The sequence below is a fragment of the Zootoca vivipara genome, chromosome 2, assembly GCF_965207765.1.
Source record: "Zootoca vivipara chromosome 2, rZooViv2.hap1.1, whole genome shotgun sequence".
Lineage (NCBI taxonomy): Eukaryota > Metazoa > Chordata > Lepidosauria > Squamata > Lacertidae > Zootoca > Zootoca vivipara.
Genome location: NC_142584.1, coordinates 71,894,147 through 71,921,280, shown reverse-complemented (window position 1 = coordinate 71,921,280; position 27,134 = coordinate 71,894,147). Strand labels below are relative to the sequence as shown.

The window sequence follows — 27,134 nt, the reverse complement described above, 5'->3', positions numbered from 1 at the left end:
CATTTGCATCTCTTGACCCGAGCGCAGCAGCAACTCGCTTATCGCCTCTCAAGATCGCGGCGAGTGAGATTACCTTGCTGAAAGGGGCTGGGGTGAGGGGCGGGAGAGAGAGAGACGGAGACACGAATGAAGCCCACCCACCCCCACCCCCGTTTGCGCCTGGAATCAACTGGCAAAATCAAGGCGGGGAGGGCATCGCAGCAACCTGTTGAGTCGCTGCCCTGCCCAGCAACTCCACCCTAGGTGTTTATTTAATTATCTGTGCTTGATAGTTGGAGAGCTTGGCATTCTATAGAGAAAATTTCACCCCATGTCTTCTGAATATTGATGGTTCCCCTGAGCAAAGCACCTGAACCTTGGTGTGTGTGTGTGTGTGTGTGTTTAAGCCTTGCTTTAGTGAAGACACCCTAAAGCTGTTGGATAGGCTTTGTATGCTAGATGAATTTCAAACATGTACTGGTTGCCTGTGAGCGCCTATGCAACATGTTGTACCTGTTGGCAAAATGACCAAGCCTACTCAATAATATTCTGATTCAGTCAAACAAAGATGGCCCTTGAGGTCCCTTCCAACTCTGCAATTTGGTGATTCTAAGATGGGGTTTGCAGGCACTTTCTCTCATCCGGGCATTGAGCAGACCAGACCTCCTTAGCTTCAGCAAAGTAGTGACCTCATGTGCCTTGAGCACAGATACCTTGGGGGAAACTTGGATACGTGATACTGTACCCATTTCCCTCTCCAAAGTTCCTTCTGTGCCAATCCTTACATGCTCTCCTTGTTCAAATGTCCTCTCTTAAAATACTTCTGTGGAGATTGCCACATATGTGAGCAAATACTCAAGGGGGGGGGGAACCTGCCTAAAAACCCAACATATCTTTTCCTTCATTATGCAACCTCCAGGACTGCAGTTGATCTGCCAATCAGATTCTTATTTGCAGTTTACAAAGGGTTTGCAGCAGCTGTGTGGAGCTTGCTGTGTAGAAGATGCTGTGGATGACATCAGCTGAACGATTTGTGGTGGCTTTTGCCATCACTGAGTGCAGGGCATTGAGTGGAACGGTTTGTCTGCCCCAACACACCATGTACAGAGAGAGTGCCTTTCTCAGTGAAATGCCCAAAGCTGATCGACATGTGACATCCACAGGTATCTTGAGCTCATGCAGCTGGCCTGGAAGTCACTAGGAGCTGCCTGAAAAATGCTACAGCTCTAAGCACAAGGTTCTTATGTGCACAGATGTGCACTAAGGATTATGCACTGTGGAGTTCATGGAGTGTGCTGGACCAGCTTAGACAAAAGTTCCACTTGATCTCTCAGGCAGGGTGATAGCTAAAGTCAGTTTGTGTTGGATATGAACTTGCTTGTCTGACTTCTCTCATTATGATCAAAAAACCTTCCTATCAACATAAGCAAACCTGCCAACATTCTCTCTAGCTCTTTGGGAAATGGGCTGAAACACAAGTGTTACTGGCTAAAAAAGCATTCTCTCCAATCTTCGGTATTTATTGCTACCGCTAGTAACATTTCCTGGTAGTATACTATAATCAACTGAAAATGGTGAATATAACTGCAGCGGTTATGAATGCAGATGGTTATGTACAGAAATGACCCTGCCAAATTGAGGCCTGTTTCCATTTTAGTGCATTATTGTCAACTGGCAGCAGCTCTCCAGGGTGTTAAAGGAGAAAGGTGGTTTTGTCCTCAGAATTCACCCGAATTTCTAGCCAAACTGCAGACAGAGGCTGGCGCCGCATGTGAGCTTCATGGCTGAGGGGGGATTCAAATCCCAGTTGCCGAGTTCCTAGTCTGACACTCTGGCCATGACACCACACTGGCCGTATTTGCGGCCATCGTCTAAGTATTAAACTACATGTGATGGCAGCAGGTAATGTACAGACCCCTTTTACTCTGATAAAGGTAAAGGGACCCCTGACCATTAGGTCCAGTCGTGACCAACTCTAGGGTTGCGGCACTCATCTCGCGTTATTGGCCGAGGAAGCCGGCATACAGCTTCCAGGTCGTGTGGCCAGCATGACAAAGCCGCTCCTGGCGAACCAGAGCAGTGCATGGAAACGGCGTTTACCTTCCTGCTTGGAGCGGTACCTATTTACGGTATCTACTTGCACTTTGATGTGCTTTTGAACTGCTAGGTTGGCAGGAGCTCACCCCGTCGCACGGATTCGAACCGCCGACCTTCTGATCAGCAAGCCCTACCTTCTCTGATACCCCTCCTCAGTTTGGGGCAAGTTAACCTCAGCTGTAGAAGCGGCCCTGCAAACATGCTCCCTTTTCTTCCTCTCACCATATCAACTGTGATTGGGGGAAATCCATGTTTTAAACACATGAATCTATTGCTGCCATGTGTACTTTGAGCCTTAACTGCTCTTTTGATCCATAAATACTCCTTAGTGCAGGAATGCAAGCATTCACAGGTATTTTACAATATACAGTATATATAATGTTATAGTCCTTTAACAACCTTGCTAAGCCAGGTTAATGCGAGCAATTTTATCATGAATGAGAAGATGCTTACAATCTGGGTGTGCATCTGTTACGTTTCTTGTATTGGTTTAAGAGAGGAAACAAGCTGACTGTTAGATTTGTCTCCCACAAATTGCTGTACCTGTTCTGTTCTGTGAGTAATGAACACATCATTGTTTATGTTTTAAAAGAAGCCTGAAATGATAAAAAATATTTACAACCCGAGTTAATAAATTGGTATTTGGGGATATGCTCAAGGAAAAACCTGGTACCTTTTGAGCTTCTGCTGAAAAATGTTTTGTAATCGGCCATCTGCCAGATGAGACCCAGACCTGGAAACTGCTAGATAACAGCAAGGCAGGCTGCTTGAGCTGAGTGTTTCAACATTTGAGCTTATGAATCCAGCTGCTTAAATCATTGCAGGATTTGTTTAGATATGAACATGAAATTATGATGTCAGTTTGCTAATCCAGAGTGAGTGCTCTTTCCTGATGCATAACCTAAATATATCTGCATGGATTCATTTTCTGGAGAGTAGGCATGCTTAGGAGAGCTTGATATTTAAGGGGAACATCAGTTAGCAGTACTGCCTCAAGCTGGAGAATATTATTTGGAGATTAGTGTCAGCTGCTACCAAGGGCAAAACTAAACTGAGTGTAGCAGCATTGTAATCTTTGCCTACACGGGTGGAAATCTACAGCAAATGAATGCTAGGCAGCTATTCCAGACTGAAACCAATTTGACCTGAAATCCAACTGAAATCTGCTGTTGTCATATCTGCTCAGAGTTGCCTCCCCGTTCTGTCCTTTGCCAGGATCCTTTAATGTTCAACGGATTCTATACTGCCTTTTATGGTTTGTTTACTTCCATGCATGTCAAAAGTGCCTTGCAGTGCAATTAGAGATGTCAAAACAGTTCAGAGAATGGGGTTCATTATCGTGGTCTCCTGTGGATGGCTGCCTCTGCAACTGAGCCAAAAGAGGAGGAAGAAAGAAAAGGAGGAGCTGCTGTACAGTATAAACGCAGCCCATTAATTCCTTGTTGATGGTGCTAGCCAACTGAAATGTCGCCATTTTTCTTAATGGGAAATTTTGAATTGGATGCAGGAAACAAAGCTTCCTCTTCTAGGTGCTCTTTATATGCAGTATGCTTCACTAGAACCTAGTTGTGATGGAAAAGTTCACTGGCAACTAGGGAGTTCTGCATGCGCTCCTTCGCACGAATCCACATTTTCACCTACAGTTGTTAGTCAACTCAAGTGTTTGGCAAAGCCTTGGGCTGCTTTTCCCCCATCAATTCACAACAGGTTCTCGGGGCTGGCTAGGCCAGTCTTAAACCTGTATACTCAGCAGGAGGTTGTACTGAGTTCAGAGGGACTAAGTTCCTAGTAAGCATATGGTTAGGATTGCAGCTTGACTCTATTGGTTAAGGACAAGGAGAAAAACAGGCTAGCTTGGGCTTGTTTGTGGATTAGGGTGAAACTTTACACTTTCTACTAATTTTGCCTTTCAAAGATAAATTAGAGCCAAACTAGACATGCTACATAGCTCACCCTTTTACAGTTGGTTTTACAAAATAAATAGTGAGTATGTTTCCTCTCATTGTGAATAGCAGGTGTAGTCTCTCTCTCTCTCTCTCTCTCTCTCTCTCTCTCTCTGTGTGTGTGTGTGTGTGTGTGTGTGTGTGTGTGTGTGTGTGAGAGAGAGAGAGAGAGAGAGAGAGAGAGAGAGAGAATCTATTGGATCCCATGAATCTTTGATGTGGATGGTTATCCCATTTCTGCAGGGAGGAGCTGCCAACATGTGACAAAACCTCAATAGGAAATGGTCTGACCCTGACAGCAGACTTATTTCGGCTCGCACTATGTGCAGATCCTCTCTCACACACCTTGAGGCAAAGACAAAATGGAGGATTGCATTCTCCTCTACGTATTGGGCCGGTAACAAATGAGAGGGCCCTATGGTTGTCATGGATGCCATGAAGTCTCAAGTCTGCCCATCTAAGGGCTGCTAGTACTCTACCAGTTATGTTTAGTCAATGCTTGTTGGTGTATCTTTTGATACATCAGGGATGGTGGCTGGTAGGCAGGAGGAAAGGCTTTGCAGAGAACCTTGTGTAGTAAAGGATAAACACATCTCTCTCTCTCTCTCCTTTGAAAATTGCACATAGAAAGCTTTGGGATTCTGATATTGTTTACTTATTCTCTGGGCCATTTCAAAATAATTTTATACCAGGGTATCCACTGTCCACCCACAATGAAGCCATGTTAGATTGATAGTCAACAGATGTAGGTTCACTCTCACTCTGAGGCTGGCAATACTAGAGCGGAAGCAAGCAGCAGAGCACCATTCAGGGTCTGCCTGAGCTGGCAGTGAATCCCAGCCACACCATCAGCTTTCACAGCATCTGAAGGCAGCCCTGTTTAGTGAAGTTTTTAATGTTTGATGTTTTATTGTGTTTTTAATATTCTGGGAACCCCAGCCAGATGGGAGGGGTAAAAGGTAAAGGTAAAGGGACCCCTGACCATTAGGTCCAGTCGTGACTGACTCTGGGGTTGCGCGCTCATCTCGCATTATTGGCCGAGGGAGCCGGCGTACAGCTTCCAGGTCATGTGGCCAGCATGACAAAGCCGCGTCTGGCAAACCAGAGCAGCACATGGAAACGCCGTTTACCTTCCCGCTGTAGCGGTTCCTATTTATCTACTTGCACTTTGACGTGCTTTCGAACTGCTAGGTTGGCAGGAGCTGGGACCAAGCAACGGGAGCTCACCCCGTCACAGGGATTCGAACCGCTGACCTTCTGATCAGCAAGCCCTAGGCTCAGTGGTTTAACCACAGCGCCACCTGGGTCCCTTAAAAGGTAAAGGTAAAGGGACCCCTGACCATTAGGTCCAGTCGTGACCGACTCTGGGGTTGCGCGCTCATCTTGCATTATTGGCCGAGGGAGCCGGCGTATAGCTTCCAGGTCATGTGGCCAGCATTATTAGTGAATGCCACCCTTTAATGTTTAAAGGTTCTCCCTGGACCTGAAATTTGGCAGGTTTCTTATCTAGGGCAGTGTTTCCCAACCAGTGTGCCTCCAGATGTTTTGGGACTACAACTCCCATCATCCCTAGCTAGCAGGACCAGTGGTCAGGAATGATGGGAGTTGTAGTCCCAAAACATCTGGAGGCACACTGGTTGGGAAACACTGATCTAGGGCTCCTTTGTCATGTCTGCTGTTTTCAGACTGGTTTTCCTCATAACAAACAGGGAGAATCGATTACCATACTCCTTGTTTGTTTGTTTGTTTGTTTAGTCATTTAGTCGTGTCCGACTCTTCGTGACCCCATGGACCAGAGCACTCCTTCTTTTACCAACCTCAAAACTGCAAACGCCAGCCTTGCAGGAAAACCATGACAGTTATTCACCACCTTTGAAGGGTCTATGATGCCTGAAAACTCCATCAAATTCTGCCCCCCCAAAAAAGTATTGATGTGATGCTGATAATACCAATATTGCAAGTTTGACCCCCCCCAAAATGAGACAGATGCATATTTCTGCACTACAGGGGTTGGACTAGATCAGGCACCCCCAAACTTCAGTCCTCCAGATGTTTGCTTTGGACTACAATTCCCATCTTCCCCGACCACTGTTAGCTAGGGATCATGGGAGTTGTAGGCCAAAACATCTGGAGGGCCGCAGTTTGGGGATGCCTGGACTATATGATCCTCAGCGTCCCTTCCAGCTCTACGGTTCCTTTTTTTAAAGAAAAGCAAATTTTATTAAGGTGCTCAGCATAAGAACCCCCAGAAATACTTGTCATTTGGCATACTTTACACACACTGGAAGGGGCTATTGTGTCTGAAAATTTCACCCACTTCAATTTCATTTACTTAAGTACACAAAGTTATGGACTCCCTCCCTCCCTCCCTCCCTCTGTGCATCTGAAGAAGGCCAGCTGAGAAAGGAAGAACCCTCAACCTGAGCAAACCTCAAGTTGTTTTTATAATCTCTCCCTGCAATTGTGTGACAGTGATTCCCCAGGCAGCTGCATTTCTAGACATCTATTAGCTAGCATTCTGTATCACAAAGGGAATTGTCAGGCACACAAAGGTCGTGGAGATGTCCTTGGTTGCAATCTATTTGGAGGAAATTATTCCATTCTTCAGATCTGCTTTGCATGACTTTGCTCTCCAGGGTGGCCTCTTTTAAGAGTTACTAGCCACAAGAAAGCCCTGTAATCCTTCCCTTTGGTATTTTTATTTGTCAGGAATCTCCAATCTATGGGAGCTGTGCTCTTTTCCTTCCTGAAGAGAACACCTGTTGCTCCTATTTTGCTATAGCAGAGCCTGCAAAACAAGGAAGACTAGTCTTGATTCCCCCCCTTCATTTAAAAAAATTTTTTTTTAATTCCATGAAATGTATACACCGCTTGACTGTAAAACAAACCAACAAACCTCAAAGTGGTTTACAAAAATATAAAACCACAAAATCAGGATCCCCCCCAGTACATTAAAACATACAAGAAGTTAAAAGTTAAAGCAGTTAAAGCAGATCAAAATTCACACCAGCATTTCTAAGCATCTGGGTAGGCTTGTCTAAACAGGAATGTTTTTCGCTGTACTCCTGAGGCTTCATCAGCAGGGTCTAATGATGGGAGTTCTTGCTATGTTCTATTCACTTCCCTTGTTTCCCAACCTGTGTGTGTAAGAGTCTTAACTGAGACATTCTTCTGGTATATACTCACAGAATCACAGAATTGGAAGGGACCATGAGGGTCATCTAGTCCAACCCCCTGCAATGCAGAAATCTTTTTCCCAACGTGGGGCTTGAACCTATGACCTTGAGATGAAGAGTCTCATGTTCTACCTAGCTAATGCCAGATTCACAGGATCCAATTGTTCTCTGCACAATTAATTAATCTGGGGGAAAGGAACTATCCCTGATATTGTATATTCTATCAAAAATTGAATTAAAATCTCCTTTCCTTCCTCCCAATAAGGATTAATTAAACTTTGCATATCCCATTGTGCAATTAAGTAATGATAAGGTAATTTGAGCCATATTATGCAATCTTGAATGCAAACCGCAATACAGGGTCACCAAGTTTTAGGAATAGCTAAATAGAACTATCACACCTGTAACCCATGTTCCAACGGCAAAGGAAAATGGCTGTGGAAAAGCTGACAAAGAGCCATCACTTTTTCTTATTTTCCAGAAGCTGGCTGTTACTGCTTCTTTTGATCACCACATACTTTCTGATTTCCAGAGATGTCCCCCAACTCATCAAGAGCCCAGCTGGAACAACTGCATATAATTGTTGCCTTTTGAAATTTGCTAGCCAACCGTTGCCAGAGACAATCAGCTTGAGTTTCATTTTGCAACTATATCTTAGAAGCATCGGGCTAGAACCTCCTTTGGCTTTACTGAAACGATAGTTCAAGATGGTGGGTACCTGAATGAGGAGGAATTGCTCAGCTGCCAGCCAGCGCTGGGTATGGGACAAATGTTAACGTTACAGTTTTCAAGTGGTAACCTGCACGTCAGTGCGAAAATCTATCAAGCACCAGCTCCTCTCCGCTTGGTACATGTTAGTGAAAAAGCTGTAGGGGGTATTCCTGCCGCTGAAGAACACATTATATGTGTGCCAAGTTAATCAAAGGGAATTGCTTTTGTTCTGATGAAGCTATTAATAAATAACGAATGCACATCTGGGCAGATTTAAACGAGGAATAGTTTTGGATCAAATATAGTTGAGTGCATTTGCCTGGGACTCCTTTGGGATGTCAAGGATTCAGTTAAGGCAGTTTTTATCACTGAGAGCTGGTGAAACGTAAGAAATCGTCTTATACTGTCAGACGGTTGGTCCATCGGCCAAAGCCCTGAGGTCCACTAATTGGGTGCAAAGCAGTGTATTGAGGAAAAGGGGAGGGGGGAGTGACATGACTTGCACTTGGAATTAAGGAGCAGAATGTTTCTGAACATATGTTCAGGCACGAAATGTGGCCTTAAGAGCAGAGGCGAGCGCACAAATTCACACAAAAATCCACTCCTGCCCCTCCACCCCAAATCTGATGTCAGCAACCTAATTGGGGAGTGGGAGTGGGGTGGGGGAGAAGAAGCCGTTTTGTTCTTGCTGTTGTGAAACCATCCGGCAACAGAAGCCCTTGACGCCCTCCTTGAATTCGCTACCACAAGATGTAGTGATGGCCAGCAACTTGGTTTGAAACAAATTCATGGAGGGTTAATCTAATACGCAGTACAAGTTACGGTGGTTAGATATTGGCTCCCATTATCACTGCCTATTTATGCCTCTGAATAATTGGGAACGAGAGTGGGAGAGGGGCCTATTGCATTCATGACCTGCTGTGCGGGCTTTTTGTATCTGGGTGGGTTGCTATGAGAACCGAAGGGTGGCCTAGATGGGCCTTTGGTCTGATCCAACAGAATCCTTCTTACATTCTTACTTGCCAATCCTACTGCGAACCACCCAGTCAATCCCAATCTATGTTCTACCCACCAGGTAGAACCAGGGCTGTAATTGAACTTCTTTTCTAGCCTTCCTGCCTGAGACTTGTCAATGGAGTGAACCTGGGACATTCAGCATCCAATACATGTGCCTCTGGCCCTGAACTCTGGCCCTTTCGCCTGCTCTTTGTAAAGCTAAGCATACTGAGTTAAATCTAAGCTCCCTGATTCAAATTGCACTACGACTGCTAATGATGTGCCAAGCCTTGGGGAAAACATGATCCAGAATACAGGGATGCTGCAAACCTACCTTACAGGTAAAGGTAAAGGTAAAGGGGCCCCTGACCATCAGGTCCAGTCGTGTCCGACTCTGGGGTTGTGGCGCTCATCTCGCTCTATAGGCCAAGAGAGCCAGCGTTTGTCTGCAGACAGCTTCCGGATCATGTGGCCAGCATGACAAAGCTGCTTCTGGCGAACCAGAGCAGCGCACGGAAACGCCGTTTACCTTCCCGGTGGAACTCACCCCGTCGCAGGGATTCGAACCACCGACTTTCTGATCAGCAAGTCCTAGACTCTGTGGTTTAACCCACAGTGCCACCTGGGTCCCACCTTACAGGTAGATTGGAAGAATAGAGCAAATTTACGTGAAGTGTTTAGACTGCTCCAAAATGTAACATAAACACTAAATATTATCATAACCCATTATCTAAATTAATCATACTGTTTGTATAGCAGGTGGAATTTTCCATTGTGTTTTTAAAAGGGGATAGTGGTGCTATTTCCTCCCCCCTTTTGGATTCCATTGGAGGGAAAGCAGCAGCAGCCCTGGAGTAGGTCTTGGATTCTTGAGGCTTCAAACTGCCTCTGCTGAACTTGTACCGCACACACCTTCTCTCCCCCACTCCCGCATCTTCCGCTGTCGGAAATGTTTTGAAGTCTGTTCTGCTTCACGAGAACCACGAGCAAATCGGGTACCCGAGGGAAAAAACCGAATAGCTACCGTTTCGATCTTGCTGGATTGTGAAACGAACCACAGCAGGTGGGATGGGACTCTATATGCTTCGGGAAATTGCAATTCCCAACGGTTCATGGGGATTCTCATTTAACTCGGCATATTCAAGAGCTGCTGCTTTCGGAGGCAAAACTTTGGAATGAGCACCTTCCCAGCAGAGCCAAATCATCGCCAGCCCTTTAGCTCAACAGCTGAGGACCAGGGGAAACTGTCTGGTGAAATGAAAGACTTTGGGCTTGGCAGCAACATTTGCTAGCCTCCAGGTGTCTGCCTGTCGCTTGCCAGTACTTGTGACAGTCAAGCCATCTGCACTGATAACTGCGAGAAGTACAGGAAGACAACAGGAATGTAAAATGTTGACAGATGTTGACAGGGGTTCTGTGCCATTTAATTGTTGCATGGGAGGGAGTTTTATAGCAGGCCTGGCTTTTCTGCCATAGTTATGGTAAGAGAAATTACACCTGTCAAAGTTCTCCTTTGTACACAACTGTTAACAGATACAGGAGCCTTATCATATGTAGAATTGGCAACTTAAAGTGTGCCTCCCCATACATCTGTAGTGAATCTTCTAACTTGTTAGTATTAGTTAGCTGGTTTAAACCAATCAACCTCACCAACCTAACTGTTTCTGTGTTAGTCTTGGCCAGGCATCCCCAAACTGCGGCCCTCCAGATGTTTTGGACTACAATTCCCATTATCCCTGACCACTGGTCCTGTTAGCTAGGGATCATGGGAGTTGTAGGCCAAAACATCTGGAGGGCCGCAGTTTGGGGATGCCTGGTCTTGGCCCTAAATTTCTTAATACGGTTCAGGAAAAGAGCTGGTCCAAAGTGCAGATTTTTCTGTCCTTGTGCACTCATTTTAATAACTCTCTTGATTCACCATGTTGCAATCTCTTGTGCAGGCTTCTTCAACCTTGGCCCTCCAGATGTTTTGAGACTACAATTCCCATCATCCCTGACCGCTGGTCCTGCTAGCTAGGGATCATGGGAGTTGTAGGCCAAAAACATCTGGAGGGCCGGGTTTGAGGAAGCCTCCTCTTGTGATTCTTCAGTAGAGCATGACTCCCTGTTTTCTGATCAGAATGACCAAGAAGCCATTTGGGTTAGGTTTTCCCAATTCTCTCATATGCTAGATATCCTTTGGGACTAGCAAACTGAGCAGGACACATTGCCAAAGTGTTGTTGCCTGGGTCTGCACCCACACACTTTTGTCACGCTCCCTTTGTTTTGTTGCTTGCCGTTCCAGAACAGACCACTTCCTGTTTTTCCTACATCTGCTGGAGTTGCAAGCTTGGGTTTTTAATTAAAGAGTAAATTTGAACAATTGCATGCATACACCAAACGACCGCCACACAAGGATTTGCCAAGTATATATGCATGCTTTGGGAGAATAGGCACACATTCACTGTTTAAATATAAGGAACTCGCCCTTTTGCATTTTCACTGAAACGGCGCACAAATACTGATGCCTAATGGGGCTGGCCCTACCATTAGGCAGAGGAAAGCAGTGGCCTCGAGCAGCTGATTTGGGTTGTGTCCGGAAAAGGCAGCAAATTGTCAGCTATTTAATTTATTAGGACTGCATTTTTACTGCCAAGGAGATTGAGAGGCACTTGTGGGATTCTCTGCCTCAGGTGCCAAAATAACTTGGCCCCTCTTTGGTGATGTGAACCTTGACCAGTGGGGAGGGGTTTCCATTTGTTGCTTCACCTCAGGCAGCAAAATGTCATGGGCTGGCCCTGATCACTAGCTGGGATATGGGCTATCCTTCCTTGTGCCAACATGACAGCTTGTAGAAAAATCAGCCATTCTGGAAACTCACACTGATCTGTGTAACAACCTGTGTAACAAGAGAATATTAAACTGATGGGGGAAAGGGGGTGGGGGATACCCAATATTTTAAGGAGGTTTAGAGAAGCATGCTTATGCTCAACTATTTGGTGAGTCAATCTTTCTCTCAGCCTGGCGGTGTTTGTTTCACCAATTCCTGTGTGTAGCCACCAGGTGAAGCAAGGTAGACTAAAATGCTGTCATAATGCATTCATTCATGCTTTGGGTTGCTTTTTGAGAAGGGATGACACTGTTACGCCTTGACGAGAGGCAGCAGAGCAGTTAGGTAACTTCAGACTCTGGACTCTATTGTCTTCCACTCACCCCCTCTGTAAATAGTATGGCACGGTGTATTGATAAACCACCTTTTAGCCCCAAAGAAATATACAATAAAGGTGCAATACATAAAAGACACCAATGAAAACAATATAAAATAGCTGTTGTTCTCACTGAGGTTTTTTATGCATTGTATTTTTTGTATTACTTTGCTATGGTAATGTGTATTACTTCAGAATGTCCTAAGCCAGTCCTACACTCTGTGTGCTTTATTTTTTTTTGGGGGGGGGCTACTCATTCTGCAGAGTGAGGCCCTGGATTTCTGCCCCAGAGTCTCTTGCCCAACAGGCACCACTGCAGGGGAGGGATTGCACCTTTCTTTCTGTTGTGGTGGAGTATAACACCATGACATGGGCTGGGAATCTCTGGCAGAGCCGCTTGACCACTCCTCTTCTTCTATACTGTGCTGTTCTTTCCCTCCAATCAGATGGCACCCAGTGCCTCAGGGGACTGGCAATGGGCTAAGGAGGCCTTTATCTGATCCAGATAGCCAGTTGTGAAATATCTGGTCATTGTTTCCTGCCAGTTTTGCTTCAGTTGCCTACTTGAAATTCGTTGGAAGGTTTGGGCTTGATTCCCACTCTGCACCATAGAAATGCTAAGGCGTGGAGGCAGTTTTGAAACTGAACTCTGGAAAGACATTCCATTTAAGTAGGTCCCAGGGTCAGAAAGCAATATGAAAGTGGGGTTGTAATTAGTTTTTGGTGCCAGTCTGGGACATTTTGCTCCCTGAAGCAGCGGGGTCTTCTCCCTCGCCCCCACCCCACCAGGGCCAACACTTAAAAATCTATACCTTAGCTTTCTAAAGCAGATTCAGTAGCCTTTCTTGCTTTTCACCTGTGTTTAGGTGTACCTGATCAGAGCCCTGCTAAGTCAGACAATCGATCTAGACCTGCATCCCATTTTGCACAGTGGCCAACCAGATACTACTAGGGATCCCACAAGTAGGGATCAATAGGAGTATAGCGTCTAGATCTAGGGAAGTAATAGTACCACTGTATTCTGCTCTGGTCAGACCTCACCTGGAGTACTGTGTCCAGTTCTGGGCACCACAGTTCAAGAAGGATACTGACAAGCTGGAACGTGTCCAGAGGAGGGCAACCAAAATGGTCAAAGGCCTGGAAACGATGCCTTATGAGGAACGGCTTAGGGAGCTGGGTATGTTTAGTCTGGAGAAGAGAAGGTTAAGGTGTGATATGATAGCCATGTTCAGATATATAAAAGGATGTCATATAGAAGAGGGAAGAAAGGTTGTTTTCTGCTGCTCCAGAGAAGCGGACAGGGAGCAATGGATTCAAGCTACAAGAAAGAAGATTCCACCTAAACATTAGGAGGAACTTCCTGACAGTAAGAGCTGTTCAGCAGTGGAATTTGCTACCAAGGAGTGTGGTGGAGTCTCCTTCTTTGGAGGTCTTTAAGCAGAGGCTTGACAGGCATATGTCAAGAATGCTTTGATGGTGTTTCCTGCTTGGCAGGGGGTTGGACTGGATGGCCCTTGTGGTCTCTTCCAACTCTATGATTCTAAGTAGGGCATGAAGGCGACGGCCCTCTCTGGTTACATGATCCTAACATGTGCAGTAGCTCTGAGAGAATCCACCTCCAGAGTATTCATCCTTTTGCGACCATCCTATGAATGATCTACTGCTTCTGGAGAGGGGAGGGGCAACCTATAAAAGGCTGTCTGACACCTTTCCAAGACAATCTCATTGCCGTGCAGTAGCAGAAGAGCAGTGTAAGCTTGTTTGGGCTTATAAATTCTAGACAAAGATTTCCCTTAGAAAACACACATTCCAATTCTTATCTTAACTGATCCTGGGACTTAAAGTCTCAGACCTGTTGCCAGAGCTGGCACACATGAGGCAAAGTGAAGCAATCGCCTCGGGCGGCAGGACCCACAGGAACAGCAGATCCCAATGCAGATCTTTATTCCTGTCTCCGTGGTTTCTGATGTAGATTTCCACTCACCCCTTCTTCCCTGGCAGAGTGTGTGTGTATGTGATTTTGTAGTTTGCTTCAGGCTTCAAATGCCTTAAGCCAGGCATGTCCAACAGGTAGATCGTGATCTACTGGTAGATCCCTGAACGTCTGTGGTAGATCACTGGGAGATCACTGGCTCCCCCAAAGAAATTCAAAGAGTTTGCCCTGCACGCCTAAGAAACTCTGCTTTTCCTCCTCTCCAAAAAAAAAGCTCAACAACTTTGACCTGAACCCTCAAAAAGGGGGTAGATCACTGCCAGTTTGAGTAGATCGCAGTCTCTTGGGAGTTGGCCACCCCTGGGGGCCACCCCTGTCTGTTGCAACTCTCTCCAAAGTTAAGACGCCACCTAGCACTCCTGTTCCGAACTGGCAACAAGCGCTGCCTATTCAGTTTGGAACTTTTGAGCGACTGTCTCTCCGGGCAGCCCGCGGGGACCCTTCGCACATCCCAGCTGCTTTGGGGTTATAAAATGCATCGGAGCAAAGAAAAACCACGGAGCTACAAAGGGTAAAGACTGCTGCCTTCTGCTCAGTGAGGCTGCTGTGAAGACAGGACAAAAGTGGCTGCCGCCGCTCGTCCTTTCTTATGGGGTCGAGCGCAGGCGAGCTTTCTGTGTGACTGAATGAGCACACACCGCACTCGAGCACGAGGTTAGCCTGGAGGAGGTGCTCGCAATACACACAGCCGTCCACAGAGCACACACAGACATGGGCTGTACCACTTCAGATGCAGGGGAGAGCGGCCACAGGTAGTTCCCCTCCCTTCCTGGTCCCTTGGTCTAGGGAACCACCTCCTGGGTGTCTCTGAGCACAAAAACTGATGTGCAAATGCATCTGGCAGGCAGGCGAGAGGAACTGAGGCACCCTGAGGAAATAAGGACTTGGTCCTAGCCAGAGGGGACCCACGGAGGGAGCTGGCTTAGCAGGTGCCCTCATCTTCCAGGTCTGAGCCTGACTCTTAAGAGGGAGACACAGCACTGGAGGGACCAGCGAGGCAGCCAGGAGGAGGTGGAGGGAGTGGCTCGGTCCCATGGCTGCAAAACTCTTCAGGTAGGTGCCCTTCCAACACCACCCTCCCGACATGTTTTGTTTTGTTTGGCTGAGCAGTTGTTTTTGTATTGTTCTTTGGAAAAGAGGGGTGAAATGCATTAGGGCTGCGCTGGAAATTCACCTGTCTGAGCTAGCAGCAGGCAGAGTCTCATCTTTAATCCAACCGCTCACATGGAGTGGTGTGTGTGTGTGTGTGTGTGTGTGTGTGTGTGTGTGTGTGTGTTGAAGTCATGAATTGCAGGGATGCAAGTTTGCCACAGGCTCTTCAGTCTTCTGGAAAGCCTGCCTTTTAAAACCAGAGTGGGTTCCCATTTCTCTTCCTTCGTAAAAGTGGCTGATGGAATAAAGACACAGAAGGCATTGGGAAGGAGCTTGGCGAACTAAAGCTTTCTGCATCTGATGCAAGCAGCCGGGATATCTGAAGCCTTTGGGAAATTGCTGCTTCCTTGCTTTTAAAGTATCTGGTACTTTCCCTCTACTCCGATTGTCTAATGTTGGAACATCCAAGGAAAGAGAATCTATATCTCACTTGGTGATTGCATTCTTTCTGTGGCTCTCCTACTGCTTATTTAATGGATCATTGTAGTTTGTAGAGCTTCTGGATTTTTATGTGACTTCCTTCCCTTTGAAATGCATTTGTTAAATGACTGAGGTGAAATAGTCAGCCTCTTATTTGCCATGAAATGCATAAGAATGAGAGAGAACAATTCTTATGTATACGTATGTGTGTAGACACACACACACACGAATTTGGTAAACAGCTCTAATTTTTAAAAGCAGTTTTAAATGTTCAAACTGTAGCATTGGTCTGAGTAAATTCTTGTTTTGTAGTGTTAATTTCTCTGCCTTTTACTTCAGAGGGAGACCAGAATTATGAAATTAAAATACAAACTCCACTGGACCCTCATTTACAGACATGGAGATGCTTAGCATTACTTAAGTGCCCCTCCCCTCCCCACTTTCATGGGATTCAATGCATCTCTGAAAACATTGATAATTGAATATTTGTTGTTTATATTCTTGCAAGCCCTGAAAATGCTGGGAATGTGTGAAGAATAAATAGAATGTGATGATGGTGAGAGGAGTAAACTGAAAGAAAGCAAAATGTTTTCAAAGGCATCAAATATATCTTCTTTTTTTCTTTATTCTTTGCATCGCACCAGTTGCTGAACAGAATGTGATCCTGCTCTGTTTGACATGTGGGGTTGCATGAGTCCTTAACTTTGCTGGATCATGTCCTAATTTATTCTGTAGCAAGCAATTTCAAAGCACTCATCTGGCAGGCAGGATGCTACCCTAGCACAGGGGTTTTCTTTTTCTTACAAAGTTTATTCACAAGTTTCCAGACCGTTCAGATGTTAACATTTTTGCTGTATTCTACACCTGAGAATACTTACTGTTACCTACCGTAGTTTTCAGCACGATGCTCTTGTATTTTCAGGCACAAATGCAATATTAATTCTTTTAAAAGGATGGCTGAGGGCAATGTCCGATGAGCTAAGAGCTTTATGGAAAATGGGATCATGTGTGAGGCAGTCTTCTATATCTGTCATAGTCTCTCCAGAAACTCCACCTGGATTTACAGCTTAAAGAATCGATAGCTGCCCCCCCCCCCCGAGCATTCATGCTACCATTCTCTAAAGAGAAACTGGTGCTGAACCCCCCCCCCCAATATATCATTGTATGGGATCCACTTAACAGCCATCAGAACTAAGTGCCTCAACACGAGGCCCCTGAGGGTCAGTGGACCCACACAGAATTGGCAGGAAGAGTTAATGGCCATTGTGGCAGAGCAATTATTATGACAACCTGTAGGTTTGTGTTGTAATTGTAAACTTGGCCCAGGAACAAAATAAAAGAAGAAGTGTGCATGCACACGAAAGCTCATACCAATGACAAACTTAGTTGGTCTCTAAGGTGCTACTGGAAGGATTTTTTTTATTTTGTTTCGACTACGCCAGACCAACACGGCTACTACCTACCTGTAACTTGGCCCAGGAAGTTACATTAGCACAAAAAGACTGGTTTGCTGCTATGGCACCAGTAACACAACTGCCATTCCATCACAAGGCCTCTTATTTTTCTCACAATAAATTTTCTCATTAATTTGTTTGAAAGGGGAGAGTTGGTACAGACCAGACTTCACTGTAGACTCCTGCAACAATGGTTTTGGCACAGCCCTAGGCATGTTCTGTAGAATAGCAATTTTATAATTAACAATGATTGGCATGAGAACTTTCCCCTCTAGATGGAAGGACACATGATGCTGAAACTCTCACTTGAAAGTGCATGTTTGTGCAAAACCTTAAAACAGCTGGTGTGGGGGACTCACCAGGATTGCAGCAGGGTGAGCTCTATCCATGACCACCATCTACAGTTCTGTGATCCCAGTGCAGGTTCTTCCTCTCCCCCAGGCTGATGTTAGCCCCAGAAAAGTGTTCCCATGGGCACCACTTCTCTTACACTGGGAGCAAGTCCTTCTGGCTGCTCTTGTAACTGCACACAGAGAAGGGGCCACGGCTCAGTGGTGGAACACCTGCTTTCTGTGCTGGAGGTCTCCGATTCAATTCCCATCAACTCCAGATGAGACTTGGGACTCAGCTATACAGCTGCAAATAAAATGTTTTAAATACTGTATGTTGTAAAGTGCAATATACAAATGTGACACTAGATGGTGACCTTGAGCTATGCCAAATTTAATGTATTTTTCAAAACTTTTTAAAAAGCATTTTCACAGCATTTTTTTATATGTGTTTAGGTTCCACCTTGGAAGTACACAAATAATCCGGCTCTTATAAGACAGGGAAAGTACAACTTTGTATGTGAACCCCCCTGGCCCCTTTTTCTGGTTCTTTCGCTTTCCTGTAGCAAAGTCTTACCTTCGCCTTGCAATTACATGGCAGGTGGCTCTCTGCCTCTAGTCTCTCCCATGATCCATTTCTGCAACAGGAATTGAGTGGTCCAGGAAGTGGTGGTGGGCTTGGCAGTGGAGGCATTATCAACCCACTCCATTTGGCATGTTTCTGCAGTGGCATTTCAAGCCGTGATGCTGCTTTTGCTGCTCCTAACTCATTTATATTGTCATGTTATCACTTTTAAACCTCTGTTGATTTACAAATAAATATCACAACTAAGCAGCAGTGTGGTTATTGCTGGCTCTCTGGAACAAGCACACTAAGATTGGTCTGTGCTAAAAAAAAAAAATCCCCTGAATTAAACCAGGTTATCAAACAAATGCAATTCTGTCTGCCCTCTCCAGTAAAGATCCCAAGAGTAGCATCACAAATCTGTCCCCTCCCCCGAATAACTGTTTACCCGTATAAGACATACGAACATGCATATGTATGCATTGGCACACTAGGGAGCACCATGTTATACTATTCATCGCTCTGCCACAAAGTTGCCTGGCATCCTTCCATCAGCCTTCGCAGAACTTAAGTGAGCTGGCATCTACAATAGTAAGAGCATGAATTATGAGCAGGAAATCTCCTTAAGCTCTGAGCTCACTGGGTGGCCTTTGGCATGCCCTCCTCTCGGTCTTCGCTTTCAATCTGCGAAATGGGGGTAATAATGCCAGCACTTACAGGGGCGCTGTAAGGATTACTGAGATACATGAGAAACACTTTGAACATTTCAGGAAAAAAGCACTATAATTAAATATTAGTGCATTATTAAATAAAATTGGTGCATGGGATGGGAATCACACACGCTACCCCGATGAGGAGAATAAACTAGCTGGCAAGTATTTAAATGCTGTTTTCGTGGCTTCCCTGGAGTAGATCCCTCTGGTTGATTTACTCACTGCTTAGGAAAACTCATGAGATGTAAATTATGTCTTGGGAGTCAAGTGGGTGAATTGCTATGCCACTGAGACCAAAGGCTAGGTAGTATTTAATTATAGTTTGTTCTCCATCCCCACTGTTTAGAGAGGAGGGGGGAAGTCTTTCTTTTGGGAACAAACTCCCCCTCCCATACAAAGCACTGAGAGCTTTGACTCTCCAGAAGGAAATCTTAGCTCAGTATCCAATGTTGCCATTTAATCTTCCCTGGAGGTCTAGTTAGTGCTTCTGAAGCTTGGGTTCAGATAAAAGCAACTTCTCCTTTACAGCTTGGGGGAAAAGCTTATTCTGCTCCTGGGTTGCTTGGTGAGAGTGGTGCTGCTGTCCTTAAACAGAGGGCAGCATGGCACACCACGTTGGCGCTGCTGCGAGCTTGTGATTTTTGTTGATTTCACTGTAGATCCAGGGGCTGGAGAGATGCTGATTGGCTTATAGGATTTATCTGGGAGATCAAAACCACAGACAGCAGCAGGGAAAAGGCAGGCCCATTTACAGGCACCCTGCTCCCCAAGTAAGTTAATTGGTGGTTTGGCTATTGCTTCGAATTTTCTGGTCATCTTCTCTGAAAAAGCCACTAAACCCCCTTTGTGATTGCTTTTTTGGCATTTCCCCCTGCTAAATATGCAAATACACCTTCAGGGCCTTTTCAGGTCTGGATGAAAGATCTGCTGGAGATTATGGGAAGAATAAATAGGGAGGAGACAGGAAGAGGAAAAGAAGATTTTGATTTTTTTCCCTTCCAGGCACTATGGCATCATCCTAGACTTTTTCATCCTGCCTTTCCTCCTTTACAACAACCCTGTGGAGTAGCACTCAGGGGTAATGAATGGCCGCATGGCTGGCTCAGCAGTCAGGCGGGATCTGAACCCGGACCTCCCTGTACAGCAATGTTACCACCACCACTGCCCTTCATTTCTCTGTGCCACCTGCCCAGCCTCCCTCCCTCCCTCTGCCCATGTGCAGAGTTTCGGGCTGGGCATGCTCTGCTGGCTTCTACCCACCCAGAGGCCTCTTTCTAGCCTTCATTCTGGTTGATATTCTGCCCCCCCCCGCCAGTCCCTCAATAAACCTCTGATTCCCCAATCCGCAAAAGCTCACATGGAGGCACTTTGTTCCTTGCCCCAATCTTATCAAATGTTACACAAACTTTCTGGCTTTTCACGCTGCTTCTACCCTGCCATGTTATACCAGGTTTTCTGAGAGCTCTGGACATTAGTGGGTAATGCATTTGACTAAGAAGCGCTTCACCTCCAGGGAAATACTAGGCTTTAATGCAGGTCAGCAATGATTGAAAGCTGTAATCATCAGATGTCTGCTCTGTGGCCTATGCAGAATGAGGTTAATGTGAGTGCTCAGTTCCTGGTGGAATTGGCCTCACTGAGCTGGGGAGCATGAGAAGGGGAGAACGAGATGAGACACTTGCAGTGGTAGGAGGGGGGAAGGGAGCAGCGCCCTGAATGTGCCAACAACAAACTGGAGCTTCTGGGGCCTTAGATTCAGAATGTATATCCATGTTATTTTATAAACCCAAACGCGTTGCATTGGGGCATCAGGGTTTTGGTTTTGTTTTAAATCAAAGGATTAAATTATAAACTGGGCTAGGGAACCTGTGGCCCTCTAGGTCGGACTCCAAAGCTGGTTGTGGGACTGAAGTTCCCATCATCCCTGACCACTAGCCAGGCTGATGGGAGCTGGAGTCTGCCAATGCAGGTTCCCCATCCCTGTTTTAAACAGAGAAAACTGCTAATGACAAAACAGACAAGGCTATAGCGACACAGGAAAGCAAGGCCACCATTTCCCCCACACTTGAGTAAATAGCACTGGGAGCAGATTTGTGACCCCGGAGACGGATGGCCTCTAAAGAGTAGCAGCAGCAGCTCTCCTTCCCTCCCTCATGTATGCTGCAAATTGAATTACTGTACTCTGCAAATTAGCTTGAGGGAAACCTCTTGCAACCACAGCAATTAACAAAAAGGCAGCTTTCCTTTCAGGCCTGATTTGGAGAGAATGGAGCCCTTAACAAGCCACCACTAACCCCTTGTCCTGAACTTGCCACCCGTTGTCCTTTTCCTACCCAGTCTGCTTTTGACCCCCTGACCCTGGGATGTCAGACAAAAGCAAGGGAAGGTGCAAGGTTTCATTTGTGCTTTTTGCAGCTGGAGTCTTCAGAGGCTCTGTGATGCTCACAAGCAAAAGGAAGAACTTTCTGATGGCAAGAGCTGTTCTCTGACAAGGGGTGGTCAGGCTCTCCTTCCTTGGAGGTTTGCATTCACTGCCTGCCTTCCAACTCTACAGCTCTATGATTGTAACGTGGCTGTCGGATGAAAACGTCTATGATAAAGAAGGCTTTACATATATAGCACTAGTTAGCGAGGCAGGGGGCAGGGTGGCCAACAGTAGGCTGAACCAGAGCCAAAGACAGGCAGAGCAAACTAATTCTAATTTTGCCCCATCCTCCTCTGTCTGGGTTCTAAGAGGAAGGAGGTTGCTGGCAGCCAGTGTCAACCGTTTGCAAATAAGGAGGTAGGCCGGCAGGCCGTGGCTAAGCGTGGTGGGGCAGTGCCCCACTTGCCCTAATGGATCGGCCTTGGGATGATTGGGGAGCAGTCCCACTCTGTGCAGTGTTAGAAACTCAGTTGCGCCATATGGCACCTTAAACTTAGGTTTCGGTTGTCTGTTTGCCAGGGGGCTGGAGTCTATATGACCCTTCCAATGCTACAGTTCTATGATTCTATGATCTCAACTACTTTGCTTGACTGTAGCTTGCTCTTACAACAGTTCATTTGTCCCAGTTTGCAAGGAGGAAAAACACACACACACAGGAGAAATGGAAATGGTATTACTGTAACTATGGACTAAGGCAGAAGTTTTTAAACTGTGGTCTGTGAGTTCCATTTGGGTGGCTTATGGAAAGGCTGTAGCACAGTCAAATATATCTGCACTCAGCCTTGCACTGACTTTCCTTGATGGGATGATGGAGGACTAAGATGCCCAGCAAAGGGTTCATGGTGTGGGATGTGCCAGTCAACTCCAACATCCCAAGTTTGTTTTAGTCCATTGAACAGTTAAGCTGCTGCTGCTGCTAGATGCTATGAAGGAGTTGTTAAGACTCACTAATATGTAACATATTGTTTATTTTGTAACCTAAGTATGAATCTGACAGTAAGCGAGTTTGTTTTATTATAACACAGATTCATGTGTATTGTTTTTAAGAGGGATAAAAAGGATTCGCAACTAAGAAAGACTCTAACAAGCCAGCAAGCCATTTTGCTGCTGTGCAGACCTCAGTAGGGAAACTTTTGACTCTGCAACTAAACTCAAGTTCCTACACATGGTTCGTGCAGCAGCGCAGGAGAACAAGATGCTTGTTCTTTGCTGCACACAAGTTAGCTGGCTTGATGGAGATGTCAATTGCCAACTGGTACCCAGAAATCTCCACGTAGATTTCTGCAATTGGGCCTTCAATTGTGAGGGAATTAAACTCCCATTTGCAGAGTTACCGTATGTGGAAGAGAGCCTGGGGCGTTTGACCCTTTAATCACTTTGCTTTCCCCCAAAACTATCCAAGACACGCTCTTTTAAAGTTTAAAGAACATATAACTTTTACTTAGTGTACTTGCAACTTGCAAACTAAAATATACAACGCAGGTAGGTGTTAACTTACATTGCTAATACATCTTACATATCTAAGATAAATACTGTTACAGACTAACTGTGGCACAACTGTTCAGCTGCTCTCACATGACAGACTGTTACTAACTGCCATAACTGTACCAACTGAAATACCTGCCTTGGGATGTGTGACAGCACAGATTTCTATAGTCCTTGTGAGCATTAGCCCTTTACTTAGCATTTTGGGTGCTTCCATCCCACAAATTGGACCCGTGGCAGTAGCAAAATGCGCCTGGGGAACTCTGAACATTGCTGCACGGGGAAACTGTTTTGTTAGACGTTAACCAAAGTTCCAGATTGGAATATGGTTGGGTTTGTTTTACAACACCTGGCCAGTAAGCATCATGCTCATGTAACTCTTGACGGGCCTCTTCTGTCTTTCCTGCAGCATTGCATGCGACGCAGCGCCTTCGTGCTCAGCCGGGCCACCCACGTGGGCATCCGCACCCTTGAGGCTGTGCCAGCCCTTCAGCCGCCATGCCCTCCTGCTGCTCCTGCTCTTGTTCCCAGACCTGCCTGTGGCGTCTCCCAACCTGAAGCCGTCCTTGCCTCCCATCGTCAAAGAGAGCCCCTTTCTGGTGGCCTGGAATGCGCCAACCGCACGGTGCTCGGCTGCCTACGGGGTGCCCCTCCGCTTGGACTCCTACAGCATCCTGGCAAATGCCCAGGAAGCCTTTGTGGGTGGCAACATCACAATCTTCTACTACGACCAGCTGGGCTTGTATCCCTACTACTTGGACACAACGGTGCCGCCCACTGCCGTCAACGGCGGCTGCCCTCAGAACGCCAGCCTGACAAGGCACTTGGAGCAGATGGAGAGCGACCTGTCGGCAGCCATGCCCTCCAGCTCCTTTGCGGGCCTCTCTGTGATAGACTGGGAGAACTGGAGGCCCCTGTGGATCCGGAACTGGGACAAGAAAAATGTCTATCGGGACATGTCCGTCCAGCTCGTCAGGCAAAAGAATCGCCTTTTGCCAGACAGCCAGGCCGAAGTTCAGGCTAAGTGGGAATTTGAGACGGCTGCCCAGGAATTCATGTCTAAGACGCTGCAACTGGCCCGCTCTCTCCGCCCCAAGGGCTGGTGGGGCTACTACCTCTTCCCAGAGTGCTACAATTACCACTACTTGGATAGTTTTGAGAACTTCACAGGGCACTGCCCTCCACTGGAAGTGCAGCGCAACAACGAGCTGATCTGGCTCTGGGAGAACAGCAAAGCCCTCTACCCTTCTATCTACATGGAGGAGGCGCTGAGGACCTCTCTGCAAGGGAAGAAGTTTGTGTGGGCCAAAGTGGGGGAAGCTCTGAGGGTGGCGGAGCTGCCTTCTGTTCAACATTCCCTCCCTGTCTTTGCGTATGCCAGGCCATTCTACACCTACACGCTGAAGGAGTTGACTCAGGTGAGATACTTGCCCTCTTTTCCCACCTTTGCTCCTAAACTGCACAGTGTGTGTGTGTGTCTGTGTGTAGTGTCCATGCTTTGAGGCCCAGTAGATTTACTGCTGAGCGAGGTTGCTAACAAGTTTGAGTCTTAGTTAGAGCTCTTGATCAATGGTAGCCAGTGAAGGAAGGAGCCTTGTGGCAAAGAGATAAAGGTGTTAGTTGATTTCTGAGTTTATCTCAGTTGAGTTGCCACCAACTTCACTCCTGGCCATGGTGATGCAACCAAATAGAGGGTGAGAGGGCTGTTGGGAGAGACCTATTTTGTTTGGATTAAAACACAATATTTATTACAAACATTTCAATACCCTCTTCAGCTAAAGTGACTCCACGATGAACGGTGTCCTTTTAAAAAAATAATAATTAACTATTACAAGGGTTGGAAGAGATGACACTTCCAATATTAATTCTCTCTCTCTCTCTCTCTCTCTCTCTCTCTCTCACACACACACACACACACACACAACTTCCTTGTGAACATCCCTTCTCAACATACGCAATTAAATCTGATACACATGGCACTAATGTTGAACATTTAATACCTGCACTCAGATTTCACACCACTTTACTGGCCATGCTTGCCATGGTTTTCTTCCCCTCCAACTATGTGCCAATTAAGTCTGTCTGCGTGAGCAATTCTCAAATATTGTGGGCCCTGTGGCAGGAGTAGAGATCCATTAGGAATCTTGATTTTTCTATGGTGGTGTAATACTCAGTCATAAAAATGTTTAAAATGTGTCTCTCTCTCTGTGTGTGATGTGTTGGGAAATGCCATTCCATCTCTCTTCAGGACTGGAAATTTTACTGTTTCACAAGATAACAAAAACTGCTTCTGTTGCACAGAAAGCGAAATGGATTAGGTTTATGGTTTGACAATAAACTTATTCCTACTCACGCTCCATGAACACACACACAACCAGCCTCCCCTTGCACTGTGCAGTGTCATTTGCATCAAGTGAGACTGATATTCCTGTCTAGCCATTTGAGCATCAGCAGCGGCCATATTGGGCTGTATACAGTGGTGCCATTCTGCTCATGCAACAGGCTTCTGTTTGCTAAGTCGAACTTCCTTCTCCTTTCCTCTGCAGCCCCCATGCACCCTCAAAATCCACCCAGAGGACCTTCCGGAGCATATCTTTTGGGGCGGGGCACATGCAGGGAGAGGAGAGGATGTCCTATTGCGTTGAGCAGAGTCCCATTATTGCAGCACTGGACACAATCCACAGCTTGAGTGTTTGTTCTGGACTACAGCAGGAATAGAGGATATCCAAACTGCGAGCGAATGCCAGATTCCTGGTGGCCTTTGCTTTTAATTCAAAAGGAGATGGGATCCAGAAGTTGCCACCAACTCGCTTATCCATGGGGGCAGTACCAAAGAGAAGGCAGCAGTGGGAAGTGGTGCCCTTGCTAAAGCTTTGGCAAATAGCTGGGATTGGCTACCAATACTCTTGGCCATTCTTTCCCAACCCTCCTTGCTGCCTGTACTGACCACTTCTGGAAAACATGCATTAGAGCAGGCATGTCAAACCTGCGGCCCTCCAGATGTTTTGGCCTACAACTCCCATGATCCCTAGCTAGCAGGACCAGTGGTTGGGAAAGATGGGAATTGTAGTCCAAAACATCTGGAGGGCCGAAGGTTTGACATGCCTGCATTAGAGGGTTTGATTTCATACAAGTAGTGTGCTAATTGCCTGCACGTTTGTAGCCCACATGGTTGAACAAAGAGAAATACTGGTAAATGTCCTGTAGCAGGGTGGCTAACCTGGACCTGGGCCCTCCAGATCTTACTGGATTACAACTCTCATTGTACTTGACCACTGGCCATGCAGGCTGCAGTTGAAGTCCAACAATATCTAGAAGGCTTTGTCCCAAAGCTTCAGAAACGAGAAGTCAAACAAAAAGAAACCCAGATTCGTAACTGTGTATATTCAGTTGAGCATCATGATTTATAAACTCAAAAGCTTCCTTTCTTTATAGACCAACTGACTCAGGTCTTTGTATGTATGGGGAACAGTTCTATGAGAAACGTTATACCAAATATATTCTGGTCCCTGATGTCCACCAGAAACAACGGCTTAGGTATATACCGTCAGCTTGCAAATTAATGTGTGCTGGTTTCTGTTGTTCTAGACAGACTTGGTGTACACCATTGGGCAGGCTGCAGCCATGGGGGCTCACGGCATTGTACTCTGGGGAGACGCAGAGTATTCTCGCAACCGGGTAATTTTAATAGCAGCCCTTGAGGCTGCTTTCCTTACTCATTCTTTTCTTTCATCTCTCTTGTTTATTGTTCGGCATCAGGTTGATGGGCAAAGGGAGAAAGCAGAGGTTCTACTTTGTATACTGGCTACTTAAAAGACTACCAGAGAGTACCATGGGGTATTTAAAATGTTCTAGCTCCATACTGCTGCTTATTCTGAAATGTTGAGCTTGTCAGTCTTACTACACTTACTCATCTATATCCACATCTGCAGTTACACAAATTCCTTGCATGTAAAAAAAAAAAAAGGATGTCAGGGAGGGTTTCTAGACTAGCCTTTTCCTTGACATCCTAGCTCCCTGATATGCAAGGGGTATTAAAAGAAATCCCTGTTCCTACAGTCTGCAATGCTGCACCCTGATACAGATTTACCACTGTCATGAGAACTTTTGGCCTAGGCATTGGTATGCAGCCAGGGTTCAGGTGCTATATTTAAGTTACAGAATGAACTACAAAACCTCTCCTGTCACAGACCCTCCCATGTGATGCCAAGGGAATAATTTTAAGGCAGAATCAACCCCTTTGGGAGGATTTTGTGGCCTCTGTCCTGAATACCTGAAGGAGCGTCTCCAACCCCATTGTTCAGCCTGGACACTGAGATCCAGCGCTGAGGGCCTTCTGGCAGTTGCCTCACTGCAAGAAGTGAGGTTACAGGGAACCAGGCAGAGGGCCTTCTCGGTAGTGGCGCTTGCCTAGTGGAACGCCTTCCCATCAGATGTCAAGGAAATAAGCAACTATCCTACTTTTAAAAGACATCTGAAGGCAGCCCTGTTTAGGGAAGTTTTTAATATTT

The 27,134-nt window shown here is 46.1% G+C and overlaps 1 protein-coding gene across 5 annotated transcripts in view; it reads left to right on the top strand.

Annotated features, from left to right (window-relative positions):
- Positions 1–27,134, top strand: part of LOC118080620 (hyaluronidase Ccc Hy-4-like) — a 29,280-nt gene that overhangs the window by 808 nt on the left and 1,338 nt on the right. The window contains exons 1-4 of one of the 5 annotated variants that reach the window (XM_060271512.2): positions 11,214–15,133; positions 19,373–19,483; positions 23,033–24,041; positions 26,212–26,301. In XM_060271512.2, coding sequence (XP_060127495.1) covers positions 15,114–15,133; positions 19,373–19,483; positions 23,033–24,041; positions 26,212–26,301 — 1,230 coding nt within the window. In that variant the 5' untranslated portion in view covers positions 11,214–15,113. Of the gene's footprint in view, positions 1–11,213; positions 15,134–15,609; positions 15,666–19,372; positions 19,484–23,032; positions 24,042–26,211; positions 26,302–27,134 lie in introns of those variants that run through there. The other 4 variants (XM_060271511.2, XM_035106118.3, XM_088662198.1 and 1 more) reach the window with 4 other exon arrangements.